Here is an 18,825-nt window from a genome sequence, read left to right as displayed (position 1 = left end):
GCACTGGGGAGGTGTGGGAATGGCCTGTGCCCTGCACAGCCTGGAGCATCCCTGGAAGGAAAGATCCTGCCTGCCACAGCTGGAGCTGGGCAGCAGGGCAGCCACAGCCTTTCATCCATCCCCCTTCCTGGAAGGAATTGCTGCACAGCTCGTCCACCCACCTTTCCCAAAGGGAAGTGATGCCCTTTCCTGCTTCCAGTTTCCAGGGAGACAGCTGCTGGGGAGGCACTGGAAGGGCTGGAGCTGGTGGGAATGCCCAGCCCACCATCATACATCTCTGCCCCAAATCTGCATCCCCCCCCATCAGGGCACAGAGGGGAGCAGCCCCTGCCCATCTGTCCTGCTCACCATCTCTGTGTGGCAGCATCCTGGGCATGGGGAATGGTGCTGTGGGAACTGACCCTGTCCCAAGTCCCTCCATGGGACACAGAGCCTCTTTGCTCTGGGGAATCAGGGCTGGGGAGGGCTGTGTGCTGGTGATGCAGGAGTGGGGAGCCCTGTGCCAGCGTGCCCTGTCCCCTCTGCCCTGGGGTGGCTGTCCCCAGCAGGCACTGGGGGATCACGCTGGGGTGGAGGGGCACAGCCCAGCCCCAGGAATGTGGCTGCCCTGATCAGCTCCGTGCCCTGTCCCCAGCGCCACAGGGAGCTGAGGTCCCTGAGCTGCAATTTCCACTCCAGCTCCCAGCACCCCTCGCTGGTGCAGATTTCTGGAAGGGAGCAAATGGTTGTAAGCATCCATGGCTTTGCAAGACTTCCATAAAATATGAATGCATGACAGCATCTGCATAAATTATTCAAGATAATCAGGATGGGGGATATTTCCCTGGTAATTTTATGGGGGCTCCTGGAGCTTGATTGCCCCACCCGTGGGGTGTGTGTCAAGGCTCCCTGAGGCAGAAATGGAAAGTCCTGAGCATCCCAGGTCTCCCTGCTCCTCCCCTCGCTCTCCACACATTGCCAACTGCTCTCCCTCCTGCCTCCTTGTGCTTTCCCCCAGCTCCCAGTGCTATTAACACCTCTAATTAGATCTGCTTATTGATGTACTGCTGTTTATCTAAGTGCAGCTGATCAAGGCAGAGAAGCTGTGGAGCTGAAGAGAATCACAGCCTCCTGCAGCCAGCACGGCATTCCCAGGGCTGGGCAGCGAGGAGAGCAAAATCCAGGCAGGAGCAAGGCTGTGGTGCCAGCCTGCTGTGGCTGGGCTGGTCCCTCCAGGTAATTCTGGCATTTTCCTGCAGGAGCATCTCTCAGGAGAAGGGTGTCCCTTGTGTCCATGCCTGCGGTCAGCGTTGTCCCACCCAGACTGCCTTGTGTCGGGAAAACCCCACTGGAACAGGGGGTTCTCCATGGAGGAGGTGTTTGCTTCTTCCTGAGGGGTCAACCAGGGCAGATCCAGGACGGATGGATGGATGAGGGATCAATGGATGGATGGATGGATGATGGATAGATGGATGGGTGGATGGTGGATGGATGATGGATGGAGGATGGATGGATAAATGGAAGGATGGATGATGGATGATGGATGGATGGATGATGGATGGATGGATGGATGGATGGATGGATGGATGGATGGATGGATGAGGGATAGATGATGGATGGATGCATGGATGGATGCATGGATGGATGCATGGATGCATGGATGATGGGTGGAGGGATGGATGGATAAATGGAAGGATAGATGATGGAGGATGGATGGATGATGGATGGATGGATAAATGGAAGGATGGATGATGGAGGATGGATGGATGATGGATGGATGGATAAATGGAAGGATGGATGATGGAGGATGGATGGATGATGGATGGATGGATAAATGGAAGGATGGATGATGGATGGATAGGTGATGGATGGATGAGTGGGTGCTCACCACAGGACACCCACAAACACAGGCACCGTGTGGGTTTGAGCATTGAGGCAGGATCCCCAAACCCTCTGGACACAGGGTTTTACCCCACACTGGGGTGCTGGGGGACACAATCCTGCTCTCTGCTCCCAGGGCAGGGACTTGGCGTCCCTGTGTGTGTTAACTCCATAAAGCCACCCCCAGTTGAGAGCAATTCCTGGTGCCAAGGCCAGCTCCAGGCACCGGCTGCTCCTGGTGGGAGCAGAGAGAGGGAGGATTAGCACAGCTCTGTGAAAACACACAAACCCCACCCCTGGACTCTGCCAGTGGCTGTGCAGTGACCTGTGTGTGCCGAGCCAGCTTTCCTGACTCCCTCGCTGGGTTTGAACCCAGCATCTCCTCCTGGGCCACCAGCACTGACAGAGGATGGTGGCACTCGGCTGCACGAGGCAGGATTTGGCTGTCCCGAAATTTTGGCAGCCCCCTGGCATCTCTAAGCAGCCATCCCAGGGATGAGAGGAGAGGCTGATGTGCACCAGGAGTGCTTCCCTTCCCCCTTGCCATCAGGGTTTATTAATTCCTCACTCGGTGAAGTCTCTATTAATAATGGCTGCAGGATCTGGCTGGGAAGCTGCGTAATGAGATCCTCTGCTGGCTGTTCCTGGGCTGCTGTGATTGTGTTTGGAGGACAAAATTCTATGTGGATTAATTAAAATGAAAAACAAAAGGAAAAAAAAAAAAAAGAAAAAAGGTTGTTTGAATTATTTACTAGTTTCCAGGAGACAAAGCAGTAATTGCAAGTGTCTTATTGCAGGTGTTTGGAGAAGGGATGCTCCCACCCCTGGGTAAGGAGCAAAGAATGGTTATTTACTGGTGTGGAGGAGACTTATCAATCCTCTTTAAGCCCAAGTGCAGCTCCAACTGCTCCTCAGTTTGCTGATTCTGATTTTCTCCTCTTCCTTTTGGAAATCCACAAGACAGAGGCTCTGAGAGAGCTTTGATGTGGGTAAATGTGGGAACAAGCTCTGCCAGCAGTGTGCTCTTCCCTCCTGAGTCAGGTAATGGAGAGAACAAACCTCAAACCATTCTTCCCCGAGGACCTGCCTGTCCTCTGTTGGCTTCTCCCCCTGCCAGGGCCCCTCTGGGTGGCACAAATGCCACCGTGTGCTCCTTGTGGTGTCACTTTCTGGATGCCTGTTGTGCCAGGGGGATGCTGAAGGAGGGGACCACCCCATCATGGGGCCAAATGCCCTTTGGGAATGAGGTCCTGTCCCTGCTGGACACACCTGGGCTAGATGCAAACCCAAGGCAAAACCACCACGAGCTGTGTCCCAGCTGTCCCAGGGCTCTGGGGTGGCTTTGGTGTCCCAGGGAAGGAGGGCTGGTGCAAAACCAGCTGTTCAAATCCTGGCTCCCTTCACAGAGCCTCTTAGCTGATGGATCAGCAGCATTTTAGGGAATTGCTCCGTGCTTTTACTGCTCTTTTACTCAAGTGCTGCTCTCCTTGATTGCCTCCGTCCGTCTCTTTTCAAGCCAGGGCCTCGGGAGCTGCCTAATTGATTTCAAAGGGAACAGGACTTGCTGGAAATTGAGTTTTGCATTCCTCCCTGCCTCTGTGACAGAGCACCTGGCAGCTCCAGCCTCGGCTCCTGCAGCAGTTCACCTTCACTGGCTTGTCTGTAGGAGAAGAACTACAGAAAATAAAGAAAAATGAGGGAAAGAGGTACAAAAAAAGTCCCATTTAGCAATATAGGGAGTGACAATTATTCCTTTGTCTCCATATTCAAATTGTGATCCTGCTGAGCAGAAGCAAGTGGAGCTGCCTTGTTGGAGATGAGAAGTTAATCTTTAAAGCCAATAAAGATTTAGGGCAGTGTAATTGCTTTAAGAATTGATGCTTAAGACTATTCAAACTTAAAATTTTTAACCAAAGGACCTGGATCCTTGGAAGGAGAGATGAGATGAGGAGCAGTGACACCTTGAGAAGGAACCTGTGGTGTTGCTGTGTGGGATGGGGACCCTCAGGAGGGACAGGGGACAGCTGGATGCTGCCTGTCCCCAAAAGCACCAGCAGTGAGTGGAGAAGGTGAGGAAGAATGGGACGGGAAGAGGAGGAAAAGGGAACCAGCCCTAATGGGGGTCACAAAGCACAGCACCCCCTTCCCTGCCCTGCTGGATGGAGGGCAGAATTAAACCCCAATCTTTTCCACTGTTGTGGTTTTACAGTGTTGTTATGGGAAGGGAGTACATAAGGGATGAGGTAGATCATTATGTGCTTATATTATCAGCACTAAAGCAAAGTCTCTTAATTCCTAATTCCACCATTGTCTGACACATTTCTTCGTGAGTTTCCTATTCATCCATATTTTTTTTCCCCCTTGGTCTCCACTAATAGAAATTGCTTTGTTGTTCAACTCAATTTCACTCCTGACTGAATTGAAATACGCTTATTTCCCTTCTAAAATAATAATAATAATAAAAATCTAAAATTATTTCCATTCATTGTATGTGAAAAGCGAACATATTTCTTCATGAACTCTCTCAGGTTTGAATGTCTGAGGGTTTCAGAGTTTTATTTTCTAACAATCTAATTGCATGATCCCAGCCTGTAGCTGGGGGCTTTCCATTTGTTTCATCATGAATTTGAATATTTCAGGACAGTTTATGATTTCTTGGATTCATTCTGAAGTCTTTTGGGAGAGGGGTGGGGCTGCAAAATGAGATTTCTCCCACTTTCAGCCTCCCGACACAGCGACAGGGCGGCGAGTGCTGTGCAGCAGCCTCGACCCTCCTGCAGTAATTAAAAGGCTGGAGACCTCTTGCTCTTCTCAGCCCTTGTCAGAATCTGAGCTATTGATGATCCTGAGATTGTAGAAAGTCTCTGTCTGTCAGCCCCGCTGCCAAAGCAGAAGCCATAATTGGTCTGTGCTGGTTTCCAGGTTGTTTATTCTGTTTATCTCTCACATGTTCTGCTGCCCTGCCCAGCTCTGTCCTGCAGGGCAGCGTGTGGGGCTCTGCCCTCAGTGGGATGTGACAAACATTAAATACCAGAAACTCCCTGGGCTGGATTGACAATAACGTGCCAATATCTGTCACCTACGTTGGACAGTGTGTCCCCAGCCTGAGCCAACAGAAAAATGCCAACACCACAGTGAGACATGGAGGGCATGAAGAAGGAGAAAAAGGACAAGGCACACCCAATTTCCTCCATCTTGTCCCCTTTGGACCCCTCATCTAGAATCCTAAAATTTTACTTTTGCACCCGTGCCACACTTAATTATTACTTATATCAAACACTCAGAGCTGGTAATTCATGCTGTAGGATTGAAAACTCTTTTCCATGGCCAGAGATCACAGCCAGTGTCTCTGGGGGCTCTGTCCAGGGGGGTTCCTGACCCCTGCCAGGGTCCCAGACCTGCCAGGGCAGCCAGAGGGAAGCCCTGGATTCCCACAACCCCTGACTTGATTTTAGTTAATTACAGCTGAAGCTTGATGTGTCTTGTCACTCTTAATTTGGCTGAACCTTCCCTGCTCACTGCAGGGACTCGCAGCTCTGGCACTCCCCAGCCCCTGGCAGGGGTGTGAGTGCCCTGCTGGGCTCATTTTGGGGTGTTGGAGTGAGCCCCGGGTCGCTGGGTAAGTCCTTGTGGATACAGGAGCCTGTCAGGGGGGGTTCAGCTCTCCCTTCTGCCTTTCTTCATCCCCACATGGAGCATTTTTCACCTTGAGCTCCACCAGGTCTCCACGCTGTGCATGGTGATGCCCCGGGGGCAGGGGATAAAATCCATCCTCATCCTCTGGGGTGTTGGGGGAGCCCCTGGACTTTCATGGGCTTGTTCCCCAGGGGATAAAATCCATCCTCATCCTCTGGGGTATCTTAGGGAGCTCTTGAACTCTCCCAGGCTTGTTCCCTAGGGAATAAAATCCATCCTCATCCCGTGGGGTGGCTTAGGGAGCTCTTGAACTCTCCCAGGCTTGTTCCTCAGGGGATAAAATCCATCCTCATCCCGTGGGATGTTGGGGGACTCCTAGACTCTCCTGGGCTTGTTCTGCAGGGAATAAAATCCATCCTCATCCTCTGGGTGGTTGGGGAGCTGCTGGACTCTCCGTCTCCGGGGAGGCAGCACTTGCTGCAGGAGCTCAGGATAACGTGCTAACAAGCCTGGGAAGCTCCTGCAGAGGATTTTTTCTTGTCCTTTCCATGCTAATCCAATGGCTGAGCAATGTATTGTCCTCCTGGGACCGCAGCGGGCTGGGAATTGTGCTCAGCTGAGTGTGACAGAGGCACGCAGGAGGGGAGGCAAAGCTGAACTGGCAGCTCTGAGATTCTGCCTGGCCAAGGGGCAGACCCAGCCCTCGGGGCTGACTCTTTCCCTGCTCTCGGGGATGTTTCGCCTCAAATAACCCCACCCAAAGGGAGGAAGGATGCCCTCTGCCCTTCAGGAGAGGTGGTTCTGCGTTTCCCACCCTGCCCTGCTGTTAGTGTTCAGGAACACACATAATCCTGGGATATGATTATCTGCAGGTGCTTTTATTGAGAGCTCTGGGAATCAGGGGTCCAGACCCAAATCTGACTCCGACACGTCTTTCGAGCTGAACGTATTTTATATTCTATCGTTATATAACTCACATATTAATTACTAAACTTATATTATTCTATTGTATACATTGACATGAGTTTCTCGTGATCTTTCTTAGGCCCCTGACCACAGTTTCTCATGATTATTCTTATGATTAAACAGTAATTTAACTACTAAACAATCATCACATCTAACAATTATATCATTTATCATGTACTAGCTACACAGGTGCACTTCTAGCAAGTACAAGTTCTTCATGTGCTTAGGGTGTTTATTTTTCCAGGGTCTACTAAGCTTATTTTTCCTTTGAACCCTAAATCCCTGTGATTTTAAAACCCTTTTACTATCACTGCTGCTCTCCTCTACCCTGGGCTCTTCCCTTCTTTACCCTGCCCTGCTGCTTTCCTCTTCCCTGGGCTCTGTGTCCCTTCTTCTGCCTCCTCCCTGCCTGGATGGAGCTGGGCAGAGCTGCCCAGGGAGGGAATTGTGCTCCCCAGGGAGGGTCAGGAGCTGCCCTTGATGCACTGCAGCCATCCCAAGGCACCTCCCTTCTCTGCTGCACACATCCTCCTCTCTCTTGAATTTTTAATTGCTGCTCATGTTTCCTCTGAGCTTCTCCCTTTGCAGCCGGGGAGCCAGGAGCCCTTTGTGACCGATAAAGCTGGTTCAGGTTTTCCTTTCACCTTTTGTGTTTGCTTCTCGGTGAAGCCGGGGTCGTTGCTGGGTTTAATTAACACAGTAAGGAAAAATGCATGAGTTTATTTAAGCAGGAGGAGAAAGGGAAATTCAGCTTCCCCGCTGCTCTCAGAACACATAATCCTATTGGGAGCTGAGGAGTCATCCCTACATCGATTCTTTTCCTCTGTTGAATTAGCGAATTAGCAGCTAATGGAAGTGAAGGATTCACAGTGCTGACAGGCTGGAAGAGCAGCAGCTCCTCAAATTCCCCTGCAAGGCACCGCTGCCTGCCCTGTGCTGCCAGGAGCTGGAGAATCCCGTGTTCCACACCTGAGCTGGAGAATCCCGTGTTCCACACCTGAGCTGGAGAATCCCGTGTTCCACACCTGAGCTGGAGAATCCCGTGTTCTCACCTGAGCTGGAGAATCCTGTGTTCCTCACCTGAGCTGGAGAATCCCTTGTTCTGTATCTGAGCTGGAGAATCCCGTGTTCTCACCTGAGCTGGAGAATCCTGTGTTCCTCACCTGAGCTGGAGAATCCCTTGTTCTGTATCTGAGCTGGAGAATCCCGTGTTCCACACCTGAGCTGGAGAATCCCGTGTTCCACACCTGAGCTGGAGAATCCCGTGTTCCTCACCTGAGCTGGAGAATCCTGTGTTCCACACCTGAGCTGGAGAATCCTGTGTTCCTCACCTGAGCTGGAGAATCCCGTGTTCCACACCTGAGCTGGAGAATCCCGTGTTCTGTATCTGAGCTGGAGAATCCTGTGTTCTCACCTGAGCTGGAGAATCCTGTGTTCCACACCTGAGCTGGAGAATCCCGTGTTCCTCACCTGAGCTGGAGAATCCCGTGTTCCTCACCTGAGCTGGAGAATCCCGTGTTCTGTATCTGAGCTGGAGAATCCCGTGTTCCACACCTGAGCTGGAGAATCCTGTGTTCCACACCTGAGCTGGAGAATCCCGTGTTCCTCACCTGAGCTGGAGAATCCCGTGTTCCACACCTGAGCTGGAGAATCCTGTGTTCTCACCTGAGCTGGAGAATCCCGTGTTCCACACCTGAGCTGGAGAATCCTGTGTTCTCCCCTGAGCTGGAGAATCCCGTGTTCTGTATCTGAGCTGGAGAATCCCATGTGCTGCCAGGAGCACACAAAATCCTGGGATATGATTCCATGCAGGTGCTTTTATTAAGAGCTCTGGGAATCAGGGGTCCAGACCCAAATCTGACTCCGACGCGGCTTTCGAGCTGAACGTATTTTATATTCTATCGTTATATAACTCACATATTAATTACTAAACTTATATTATTCTATTGTATACATTGACATGAGTTTCTCGTGATTTCTTAGGCCCCTGACCACAGTTTCTCATGATTATTCTTACAATTAAACAGTAATTATATTTAATTACTAAACAATCATCACATCTAACAATTATATAATTTATCATGTACTAGCTACACAGGTGCACTTCTAGTAAGGTACAAAATCTTCGTATACTTAGGGTATTTATTTTCTTTCAGGGCCTACTAAGCTTAATTTTCCTTTTAACCCTAAATCCCCATGATTTTAAACCCTTTTACTATCATTCTGAGGAGCAAATTTGGGTGGTGGTTTTTTTTTCTGCCCCTGGCTGGTGATGCTGCTGGCACAGGAGGTCCCTGGGGCCTTTCTGTGCTGTTGTTACAGAGATGGGCAGAGGCAGGAATGCAGCAATTGAGGCTGAGCCAGCGGTGGAGCCTGGAGTTGTTTGGTGACAATAGAAAAGCTCCCTGTCACCTGTGGGGACAGAGGAGTTATGGTGACTAATTGATCCTAATGCCCAAAGCATTTGGGCTTTGCAGCTCCTGCAATCAAATTCTCTCTCTTATCTCCAGGGCAAGGAGAACTGAAGGAAGTGGCTTGTCACAGCACATCACAGCTCCACTGTTTGCTGGCGTTCTCCCCCTCTGGGATCATTGTTTTTCCATGAAGACCCAGTAGCTTTAGGCTGGAGAGGAGGCTCCAGGATGAAACTTGGGCAGATCCAGCCCCCCAGGCTTTGGAAAGCACTGAAGGAGAGGGGAGCACTCCTGGGCTGGAGTGGGGAGGCTCTGGAGGGTCCTGGGGTGCTTTTGGAACGCCAGCACATGGGCAGTGCTGGGGATAAAAGCCCAAATAAATCCTGTCACTGTATTCTCTGGGACTTCTGAAATGCAGGAGGCTTTTTGTGTTCATCCACGCTTTTCATGGGCAGGTGACAGGGAAGGAGTCATTGCCACCCCAGGGCTGGGTGGGATCACATCAGGATGCAGAGGGATGCACAGACTGAGGATTTGCAGGAAGTGTGGTGTGTTCCTTCAGTTCTCTGGAGGTGCCCCCAGCTAAGCAGTGATGCATGTGCATCTGTGACCTTTGCAAGAATATATTTTAAGCTTTATTTCTGGTGGGTTACAGCCCCCCTGTGTTTATTACCCCTTTCCTGCAGCTGTGGTGACCCAGTCCATGACGTTCTGTGCAGGGAGCTTTGGGACTCAAGGCTGCACAGCAACCAAGGATCAATTAAAAATTCCCAAGGTTTTTTTGCCACGTGTCCCAGGGTGATTTTATGATGCTTGTATCCCCAGTTGTCTGTTCTGTTTGTGCTGGATATTAAGTTCTGCACCCTTAAGATTGATTCTGAGAGCGAAGGAGGTGAGAAGTGCGGAGTTTGTTAACAAATAACAAGATAATAACAAAGAGTGGTTTGACACTTTGTTAAGCACACTAATTATTTAATAACAGAGTTAATAACAAAGTGTGGTTTTCAGAAACTGCACTTGCTCCTCTGCATTCCTTCTCCTGGACTGTGTTGGCTGCAGCACGGACAGACAGCAGGACAGAGCTCTCCTTGGCTTTTAGTTAGTTTTTAGCTGGCTGGGGCAGGGAAGTTTCCTGGATTGGTTTTCTCTTTTTTGTGGAACTGCTCTACCTTTCTCTGCACTGAAAACCCAGAAAAACACTGCGAGCTCACACCTGTGGCCCACTGGGGTTTGGGATGCAGCAATTTCCAGCCCAGAGGGACTGATAAAGAGACTGAGAGAGCTGATCCACGCCCCATGATGAGGCATGTCTGAGTTTGCCATCTCTTCAGAACAGTGAGAGGTTCCATTGTTTGATAGGGTTCATTTTCCATCTCTGTGAGCACTTTGCTTGTTAAATAAACAGTTTTTTCCACTTCTCTCTAAGGAGGTTTATGTCTCCCAAACCAGTAGCAGGGAGGGGCTGCTTAATTTGCTTTATACAGGGACCCCATTCAGAAGTTTCCTCACAAATTTGCCCTAAACCAGAGCACTAGGCCAGTGGTGCAGGGCAAGTCCCATCTCCCAGAGGATGCTCTGGTGTTGGAGCTGGAATTTTGGCCCTGTCCCAATTACAGGCAGAGGGGAGGAGCAGCCTGGAGCCTGCTCTGGGGATGCTGCATGTCTGCCTCTGGCTGGCCAGGGGCTCTAATTGGTGCCAAACTTATTTCTTTTGGGCCACCTGGCTGCTGAGTTGGTTCTCTCCATTCCCTGCTGCTGCTGAATTTGGAATAACAAACAAAAGTGTGTGTGTGTGTGTGTGTGTGTGTGTGTGTGCAGTATAAGTTCAGCATATTGATTTTTGAGGCTATTGCTTCTCAGCTGCCGAAGAAGATAATTCACTGCTTTATTACCATCCTTGGATTTTAGATTTATCCCTCTAAACAGACAGCGAGCTGGTAGTTAATTAAGCTTTTGTTTCAAGCAGCAGCAGAGGGAAAGGACTGGCTGCTGCAGCTCTTCTCCTCAGGGATGAGGGCCCTGGGGGGTGGGGAATGCCACATTCCCATCCCTGGGGTGATGGATCCTGCATGGCTGATTCCGGTGGGAACTGGGAACTGCAGAAGTTGCTCCCTGCTGAACCCAGCACCCTGCCAGCATCTGCATGGAGATTGACAAGAGCATATTTCTATATTTTATTTTATTTTATATTTTATTTTATTTTAATTTCCTGGTCAGTGCTGCAGGAGGCACCTGGGGGAGGCCAAGATGGCTGAGCTGCCTTCTGCCTGCCCAAAAAACATCCAAACCCTTTGGGGGTGTTTTCCAGCCCAGGATCAGCTCTGGAAAGAGGAGTGGGAGGACACCATCCCTTCTCCCCTCAGTGTCACCCACCCCTAATTCTTAAATAATTAATGTGTGGTGCTTCACCACTCCCCAGGATTTTCCTGCTGGGAAGAGCTGGATTGGCACAATCCAGAGTTTGTGGGATGCACAGAAGGACCTTGGCATTATCCTTATGGAGGTCAGAGGGTCCCACCCCACAGAACTGAGCCCACATCAGCTCTGGTCCCCTCTGCTCTGCACCCCTGGCTGGGATGTTCCCTGTCCCTCACAGGCTCTCAGGAAGGCACATCTGGATCCTGGCACATGCCAGGCTGCTCCACCACCCACTCCATGCAGAATTTTTGTGCTCTAGGAAAGTTTCCAGCCCCACAGAGCTGAGCTGATTTGGAAAGCAGTTCTTGGAATGAAGGGCTCTGCCTCCTGCTGCCGGCTGGAGCCGGGCTCTGGAGGGCAGCACCACATTTTGAGGTGGTTTCATAGCTCAGGTGAGCACCGAGAATTCCTGTCAGGAGCTGGGAATGGAGTGAGAAGGCAGGAAATCAGGGTAGCAGCATCCCCACAGCACCTGCACTTCACTCCTTGCCCAATGGGCAGTGAAGAACTCCAGGTGGCTTTTCCAGAGGTGCTCCCAGCTGCACTTAAATTAGCAGGGACTGAGCACCCAGCTGGTGTCTGGGCTCTGCCCGTGCCTGGTTGTGTCCACAAGGTCCCCACAGGATGGGCTCCAGGGAAGGGTGTCCTTGCCAAGATGAACTGAGGGTTTGGCTTGGCAGGGCTGGCTGCTGCTCCTGAGCCACACTTCCTGCAAATCCTCAGCCTGTGCATCCCTCTGCATCCTGCTGGGATCCCACCCAGCCCTGGTGTGGCAGTGACTCCTTCCTGCCCACAAAACGCGTGGATGAACACAAAAACCCTCCTGCGTTTCAGAGGTCCTGGAGAATACAGTTTTACCTCTCACTTCTGCTTGAAAAAAAAAAAAATACTGTTTTATGGGGGAAAAAAAATCTGGTTTGGGGTAAATTTCCAGCTGCTATCCCTGAGCTCACTCGTGGCTGGTGCTGTTGCAGCTTTATGCTCCCTGGAGCTTTGCTGACCAAGGCCATCCCTGGTTTCCACTGGGGAGAAGGAAGCAGTGTGAGCATCTGGGGTGGCCATGGAAATGCAGTATCACAGCAGCATTTCCACCTCCTCAGCCCCATGGAAAACCCTGGGATTATGCACAAGCAGGGTCAGTTTGTAGAGGAGTGGGTGGCTGGTGCTGGGAGGGCATTGGAATTGCTCAGCACTCGAGGTGCAGATCACTAAGCCAGGCCAGGCAGGTGGGGCTGGAGGGAGTTTTCTCTCTCTGGAGGAAAATGGGATGGAGAAAGGCTGGGAAAAACCATGGGAAGAGAGCATCCCACTGTGGGGAAGGCAAAGGGACAGCTGTGCCCTGGTGTCACCCTATGCTTTACGGTACCCATGGTGGTATCCAGAGCGAAGAGGGACAGCCAGCCATGAGGGCAGTGTGGCATGAGGGGGCTCTGCTGGCACCACAGCCCCCAGACCACAGCCTGGCCCTGTCCTGTAGCCTGGCCGGGGGGGGACAATGTTGTCCTGTGCTCACCCCAGGGTGCTGCATCCTTCCCTCACCCCCAGTGGGGTGCACCCATCCTGGCTGGGGCTGGAAATGGGGAGTCTCTGGGCTCTGTGCACACTTGGCTCCTTTAAGTCCCAACTTTTGGGAGGCTTTTTGTGCTTGTCACCTTCCACAGGAGAGCTGAGAACACCTCTGCTGAGCTCAGCACTGCTTCTCCTGCCTCAGCTCTCACGTCCCTTTGTCCTCCCAAGGACACGGCCCTGGTCCTCTTGGCAGCACCCTGCACCACCCGGGGGGACTTTGGGGAGCCACATGGTGGCTGTCACCGTGCACCCAGAGAGAAAACAGCGATGGGGCCGCAGAGCTGCATCCTGCTGCTGTCGAGAGACTCCAGACCCGCCTTTCCCCACTAGGGAGGTTTGTCCTGCTCCTAAACACCCCCCCACAAATCAAACAGCACCCGGGCACGGCGCTCGGTGGCATTTCTGCTCTGACTGCCCCGCCAAAGGACCATCCCTGCCTCCCGAGGTGCCCACGCCGGGGCTGTCAGCTGCGCGGGGATGCTGCCCAAAACGCCATCCCCTGACCTCGGGGGGAGGCTGCCGCAGCCCCACATGCCCTGCCCCTGCCCGACCGCCCCTCTGCGGGCCGGGTTGCCGCTAGATGGCAAGCGGAGCCCGGCGGAGCCCGGCGGAGGCTCCGCGGGGCGGAGCGGAGCCGCAGCGCGGGGTGCGCGGAGCCGAGCGGAGCCGAGCGGAGCCGAGCGGGCCCGGCCATGGGCTGGGGCGGCAGCGGGCAGGGGCGAGGGTAGGGCTGGGGGGCCGCGTCCCCCCGGAGCCCCGCGCAGCCCCGCGCCCCGCCCGCCGAGCCCCGCTCGCCGCCGCCCTCGCTGCCGCTGGGGCGGTGCGGGGCCGCCCCCTGCCCGCAACTTCGAACGATGATCACTGTCAACGCGGATGGCAAGATAATGGTCAGAAGATGCCTCGTCACCTTGAGACCCTTTAGGTAAAGTTGGTGCTCGCTTCTGGCCGCCGCCGCCTCGCCCGGCTGCTGCGGGCGGGGGCTGCGGCTGGCCGGGCTCGGGCTCCGTGTGCGGTGTGGGGCGTGCGGATGGAGCCCGGATGGGCATGGCAGCGAGCCGGGCTGGGACCGGGCTGGGACCGGGCTGGGACCGGGCAGGGATGAGGGCAGGGATGAGGGCAGGGACCGGGCTGGGACCGGGCTGGGATGAGGGCAGGGACCGGGCTGGGACCGGGCAGGGACTGGGCAGGGACCGGGCAGGGACCGGGCAGGGACTGGGCAGGGATGAGGACAGCGATCCGGGCAGGATGCGGGCAGGGACTGGGCAGGGACCGGGCAGGGACCGGGCAGGGACCGGGCTGGGACCGGGCAGGGATGAGGGCAGGGACCGGGCAGAGATCCGGGCAGGGACCGGGCTGGGACTGGGCAGGGACCGGGCAGGGATGAGGACAGCGATCCGGGCAGGATGCGGGCAGGGATCCGGGCAGGGATCCAGGCAGGGATCCAGGCAGGGATCCGAGCAGGGACCGGGCAGAGATCCGAGCAGGGATCCGGGCAGGGATCCGAGCAGGGATCAGGGCAGGGATCCAGGCAGGGATCCGGGCAGAGATCCGAGCAGGGATCAGGGCAGGGATCCAGGCAGGGATCCGGACAGGGATCCAGGCAGGGATCCAGGCAGGGATCCGGGCAGGGATCCGAGCAGGGTTCCGGGCAGAGATCCGAGCAGGGATCCAGGCAGGGATCCAGGCAGGGATCAGGGCAGGGATCCGGACAGGATGCGGGCAGGGATCCGAGCAGGGACCGGGCAGGGACCGGGCAGGGATCAGGGCAGGGATCCGGGCAGGGATCCAGGCAGGGATCCGAGCAGGGACCGGGCAGGGACCGGGCAGGGATCAGGGCAGGGATCCGGGCAGGGATCCGGGCAGGGATCCAGGCAGGGATCCGAGCAGGGATCAGGGCAGGGATCCGGGCAGGGATCCAGGCAGCGATCCGGGCAGAGATCCGAGCAGGGATCCAGGCAGGGATCCAGGCAGGGATCCGAGCAGGGATCCGGACAGGGATCCAGGCAGGGATCCAGGCAGGGATCCAGGCAGGGATCCGAGCAGGGATCCAGGCAGGGATCCAGGCAGGGATCCGAGCAGGGATCCAGGCAGGTCTGCCCGCGGGGCAGCGTGCGGCTCCTGCAGCTCCCGCTGCCTGCCAGCTCCCGGTTCGCCCCGCCGCCGGAGGTGTCTCTGGGGTTATCGCCGGGCTGCTCGCCGCTGGATTTTTTGAGAATGGTTCTAGGAGATGTTGGTACTCCGGGGGGATTAGGTTCCTCTGGTTTAAGCCTGCTGGTGCAGCTGGGGATTTCGAAACCCACCTTGAGCTGGCAGTGGGGCTGGGGTGGATGTCCAAACCTGAACCCCTCCGGCTCCAGCACACCCGTACCCACCCATTGCTTTTTCCCCTTGCTGTAACTCCCCATTTTTGCTTCCATACATTCCCTTCCCTCTCCAGCCCCTGCTCTCCGGCTTCCTTGATTTACTGGAGATGAGCTTCTGTTGCTCCCGAGCTTGAGACACACGGGAGATGTTGGAAGTTACCTGGTTTTTCCGTGGGGAGAGGGACCAAAACCCCTTAGAGATAGAGGCGAACGTGCCGGGGGACGGAGCTCAAGGTGGGGCGAGCCCAGCCCAGCGGTTTCCAGCGCTCCTCGCTGTGTTTGGAGCTCTGGGGTCACCGCAGGGATCTGCTCGCTGCCTTTTTGCTTAGCCCGGGCTACCCCCGGCTGGGCTTGCGCCGCTCGCTCGCTCTCAGGTGTGGGCAGCTTGTCTGCCTCTCCTCGGGAGCTGCTTGCCTCTGCTTGCCTGGAGCGATTTCTGCTGCCTGCGGCTGGGGAATTTGGCCGAGGGGATGCCACAAAGCGCTGGCAGAGGTGTGAGGGCTCCCAGAGCTCAGGAGTGGAGCAGGGAGTGATGCGAGGGACGCGAGAAGGGCGCACTCACCCGGGGAATGCTCTTTGCCTGGCTGTTTGCTCTCTTCACTTTGAATTGCACAGTGAGGAAGCGACTGGCTGGAGCATCCCTGTGCCCTGGGCATCACCCCTGAGGCAGGGGAGCCCCGTGTCCAGCAGTGACCTGGAGTCAGGGTGGGAGAGCACAGGGTGATCACAAACTCCCATTAGGGATGGGGATGTGTGTGGATGAGGGGTTTGTGACGGCTGGATGGTCTCTGGAGTCCAGGTGGAGAACTTGCACTGTCCTGGCCGTGTGCCCTGGGCTGGCTTCTGCTGTCCAACCAGTCCAGACCAGTATTGGTGCCACTGGAACCAGCAGGGTTACCTCGTTGTTAACAGCCAGGCTCTCTCTGCAAGAGGAGGAATTCCCAAGACCCTTTCCTTACTGTCCCACAGTGTCCAGGACCTCTGCACCTCCTCCCTGCTGCTGTCATGCTGCATGTGACCCCCCATGCCACAGTCCTGTGTCACCTTGCTGCCAGCCCTGCGTGGGTGAGTGCTGGCACTGCCCAGCTCCAGCCTTAACCCAGTGCAAATCACCTCTTCTCCCCCAGCATCAGCACCCCGCATCCTCGGCTGCTGTGGGTCAGGGATAACTCCAGCAGTGGGAGAAGGTCCTGGCACTCAGGCTGGGTCCTGTAAATCCTCCCCTGCTGCTGGCTGGGCAAAGCCTCGCTGCCCGTGGTGCGATCCCTGCCTGATGTGGATTGCTGCCATCAGAGGTGAGGTGCCATCGGCAAACAGCACACAGGAAACCTGATCCTGTGCACCAAAACATTTCATTAACCACCCTCCAGACACGCTGAGCAAAGCAATGCAGGGCCCTGAGCTGGGAGGGAGCCTGCAGAAAGGGAGCAGATCAGTCTGGAAAAGCACAGGAATGTCCAAGGGCGGCTCTGACTTCATCCCAGCAGCAAAGAGGGTCTCATTTGCTGGATGCAGGCAAGAATTCACCGAGGAGCCCTGCTCCAGCTCGCCCAGCTCTGGGCTCCGTGGGTGTGTTTGCCAGCTGGGAGCCAAAGCCAGGCTTTCTGTGGGATGTAACAGAGGTCAGTGAGAGTTCACTCTGGTCCCTGCATGGATCACAGTGCCCGTGGCTCAGCACCGGTCTGACAGCACCACAGCCCTGTGGGGCTCTAAGCAAAAAGGGATTTAAGGAGAGGAGTCGTTCATTAACATGACCTCTGCTGGTAGGAATGGTGGCTCAGCTTTTGGGAGTTGAAGATTTGTCTGATAAAAGATGTTACCTGGCTCTTGGTTTCCCCCCCTCACCTGGGTGGGATTCTCCCTGTGGGTCCCAGCTGGGTGATGTGACACCATGGGCACAGTCCCAGTGTCACATTCCCAGTGTCACAGTCCCATCCTGCTGGGTGCTGCTGGCCTTCCTCCCCCCACCACATCCCAGCTCAGCACTCAGACCCTCCTGGTCACATCCAGCTTTCAGTTCCATGGGCCAAAATCCTCCATGACTGGGGCATCACTTCCAATTTTCATTTAAGACTTGAGGAATTTCACTTTTTTTTTTCTTTTGGGCACCAAGCCAGAGCCCAGAACTATGAACATTTCAGTTTGGGGAGGATGTGGAGAGGGACTTGACACCAGAACTGTGTCCGAGTGATTAATTAAACATGACATGGGATGACAGGCAAAGCCAGTATGCAGGATAGGTGTTATTTGGTCCTTGGAACTCCAGAGTCTTCAGGGAGTTAGGTTTGATTTTGGGAGAGAGGACCATCTGGGATCTGTTATGTTTTACCTACTTTGTGGTAAATTTATTTTCTGTATAAGGAGTTTCCACTCAGGTGAGTCTGGGCCAGGCACTTTTATTCACCTGGAGAACATCAGCAAAAGTAAGGGAGTTGGGGTTCTCAGGCTGAGAGTCCAGCCCTGCACCATCCCTGCTCCCTGGAGCACTGCTCTGGGCTGGATCCACTGATCCCCCAAAGACAGCAATTCCAGTAAGGCTCCAATTCATCTTTTTTTTTATTATTTTTTTTTTTAGGAAAAAAAGCATCTTGCATCTCCCCTACTCTCTCTGTAATCCAGTCAAAATGAAAAAGGTTTTGTTTCCTAGGGAGATGGTAGAGCACAGATCACCTTTGTATCTTTTTTCTTCCCTTCCCCTTTTTCTTTCTGCTCAGTGCTTAACGATCCCTCCTTGCCAGACTATAATTATGAAGATTAAAAAGCGTCAACAAGGTCTTGCATAATGATGAAGATATTGTCAATAGGAGGTGTGAGAGCAGGATCAGGGCCGAGTATTTATTCAGGTGATGCTTTGTTAAAGTGCCCCTTGGGGGAGGGGGTACCAGGATGGGGCCTTGGGTGGGTTTTGTAGCAGATGTGCTCCCAGGGAGGACCCTGGGGTGCAGGACCTGCCTGGGCTTTGTCCCCTTTCAGCTTGTTTCCTCTTCAGCCTGCTGCTGTGCTCTCCTGCCAGGGAAGTGCCATGGCAGACAGCTTTCCCCAAGGGCAAACTCAGCCCTCCAAAGCCAGCTGGGTGCAGCAATCCCTTCCAGGGTGTTCCCAGAGCCAGCACTGCACTGGGCTCAGCCTGTGGAAATGGCAGATAATGCACTAACGTCCCCAGATCACCCCCTCTCCAAGCTATTTATGGGACACCACGCTACTTTGCGGCATCAGGGATGCTCTGCTGCCTCCACAATCACCTCCCTGCTGGAGCTGGACCACAGCTCTCTGCAAACCCTTCTCGCAGGTCTGCCCTGGGGAGGGGCTGAGCTCTGCATCGTGCCTGTGTGCAGATCCCACAGCTCATCAGCATCTGCTGGGGAGGGGTGGCTCTGCTCCACTGCTTCCTGCCTGTGGGGCTGTGCCTGTAGCCAGCCCTTTAGGGATGGGAGCCCGGATTAGGGAGTGCACAGTGCTTTATGTGGCTTGTAGGAACTGCTTTCCACCCCTCCAGGGGCGGCTCTTTCAGAAATAAAGGGACCTGAGCTGGTCCAGGCTGCATGGGGATGTCAGGCAGTTCTAGTGATGCACTTCAGCATCCCCTCTCCCAGGTGGGT

General features: G+C 54.3%; 1 protein-coding gene across 1 annotated transcript in view; it reads left to right on the top strand.

Moving 5' to 3' along the window:
* Nucleotides 1-13,584: 13,584 nt before the first annotated feature.
* MGAT5B (alpha-1,6-mannosylglycoprotein 6-beta-N-acetylglucosaminyltransferase B) overlaps nt 13,585-18,825 on the top strand; it is a 73,536-nt gene continuing 68,295 nt past the window's right edge. Inside the window, exon 1 of the mRNA XM_077787343.2 lies at nt 13,585-13,785. Coding sequence (XP_077643469.2) covers nt 13,718-13,785 — 68 coding nt within the window. The 5' untranslated portion in view covers nt 13,585-13,717. The remainder of the gene's footprint in view (nt 13,786-18,825) is intronic.

The sequence above is a fragment of the Lonchura striata genome, chromosome 18 (genome assembly GCF_050655825.1).
Source record: "Lonchura striata isolate lonStrDom1 chromosome 18, ASM5065582v1, whole genome shotgun sequence".
NCBI lineage: Eukaryota > Metazoa > Chordata > Aves > Passeriformes > Estrildidae > Lonchura > Lonchura striata.
Note: the sequence above shows the minus strand (reverse complement) of the source record. Positions and strands in the feature narration are given on the sequence as shown.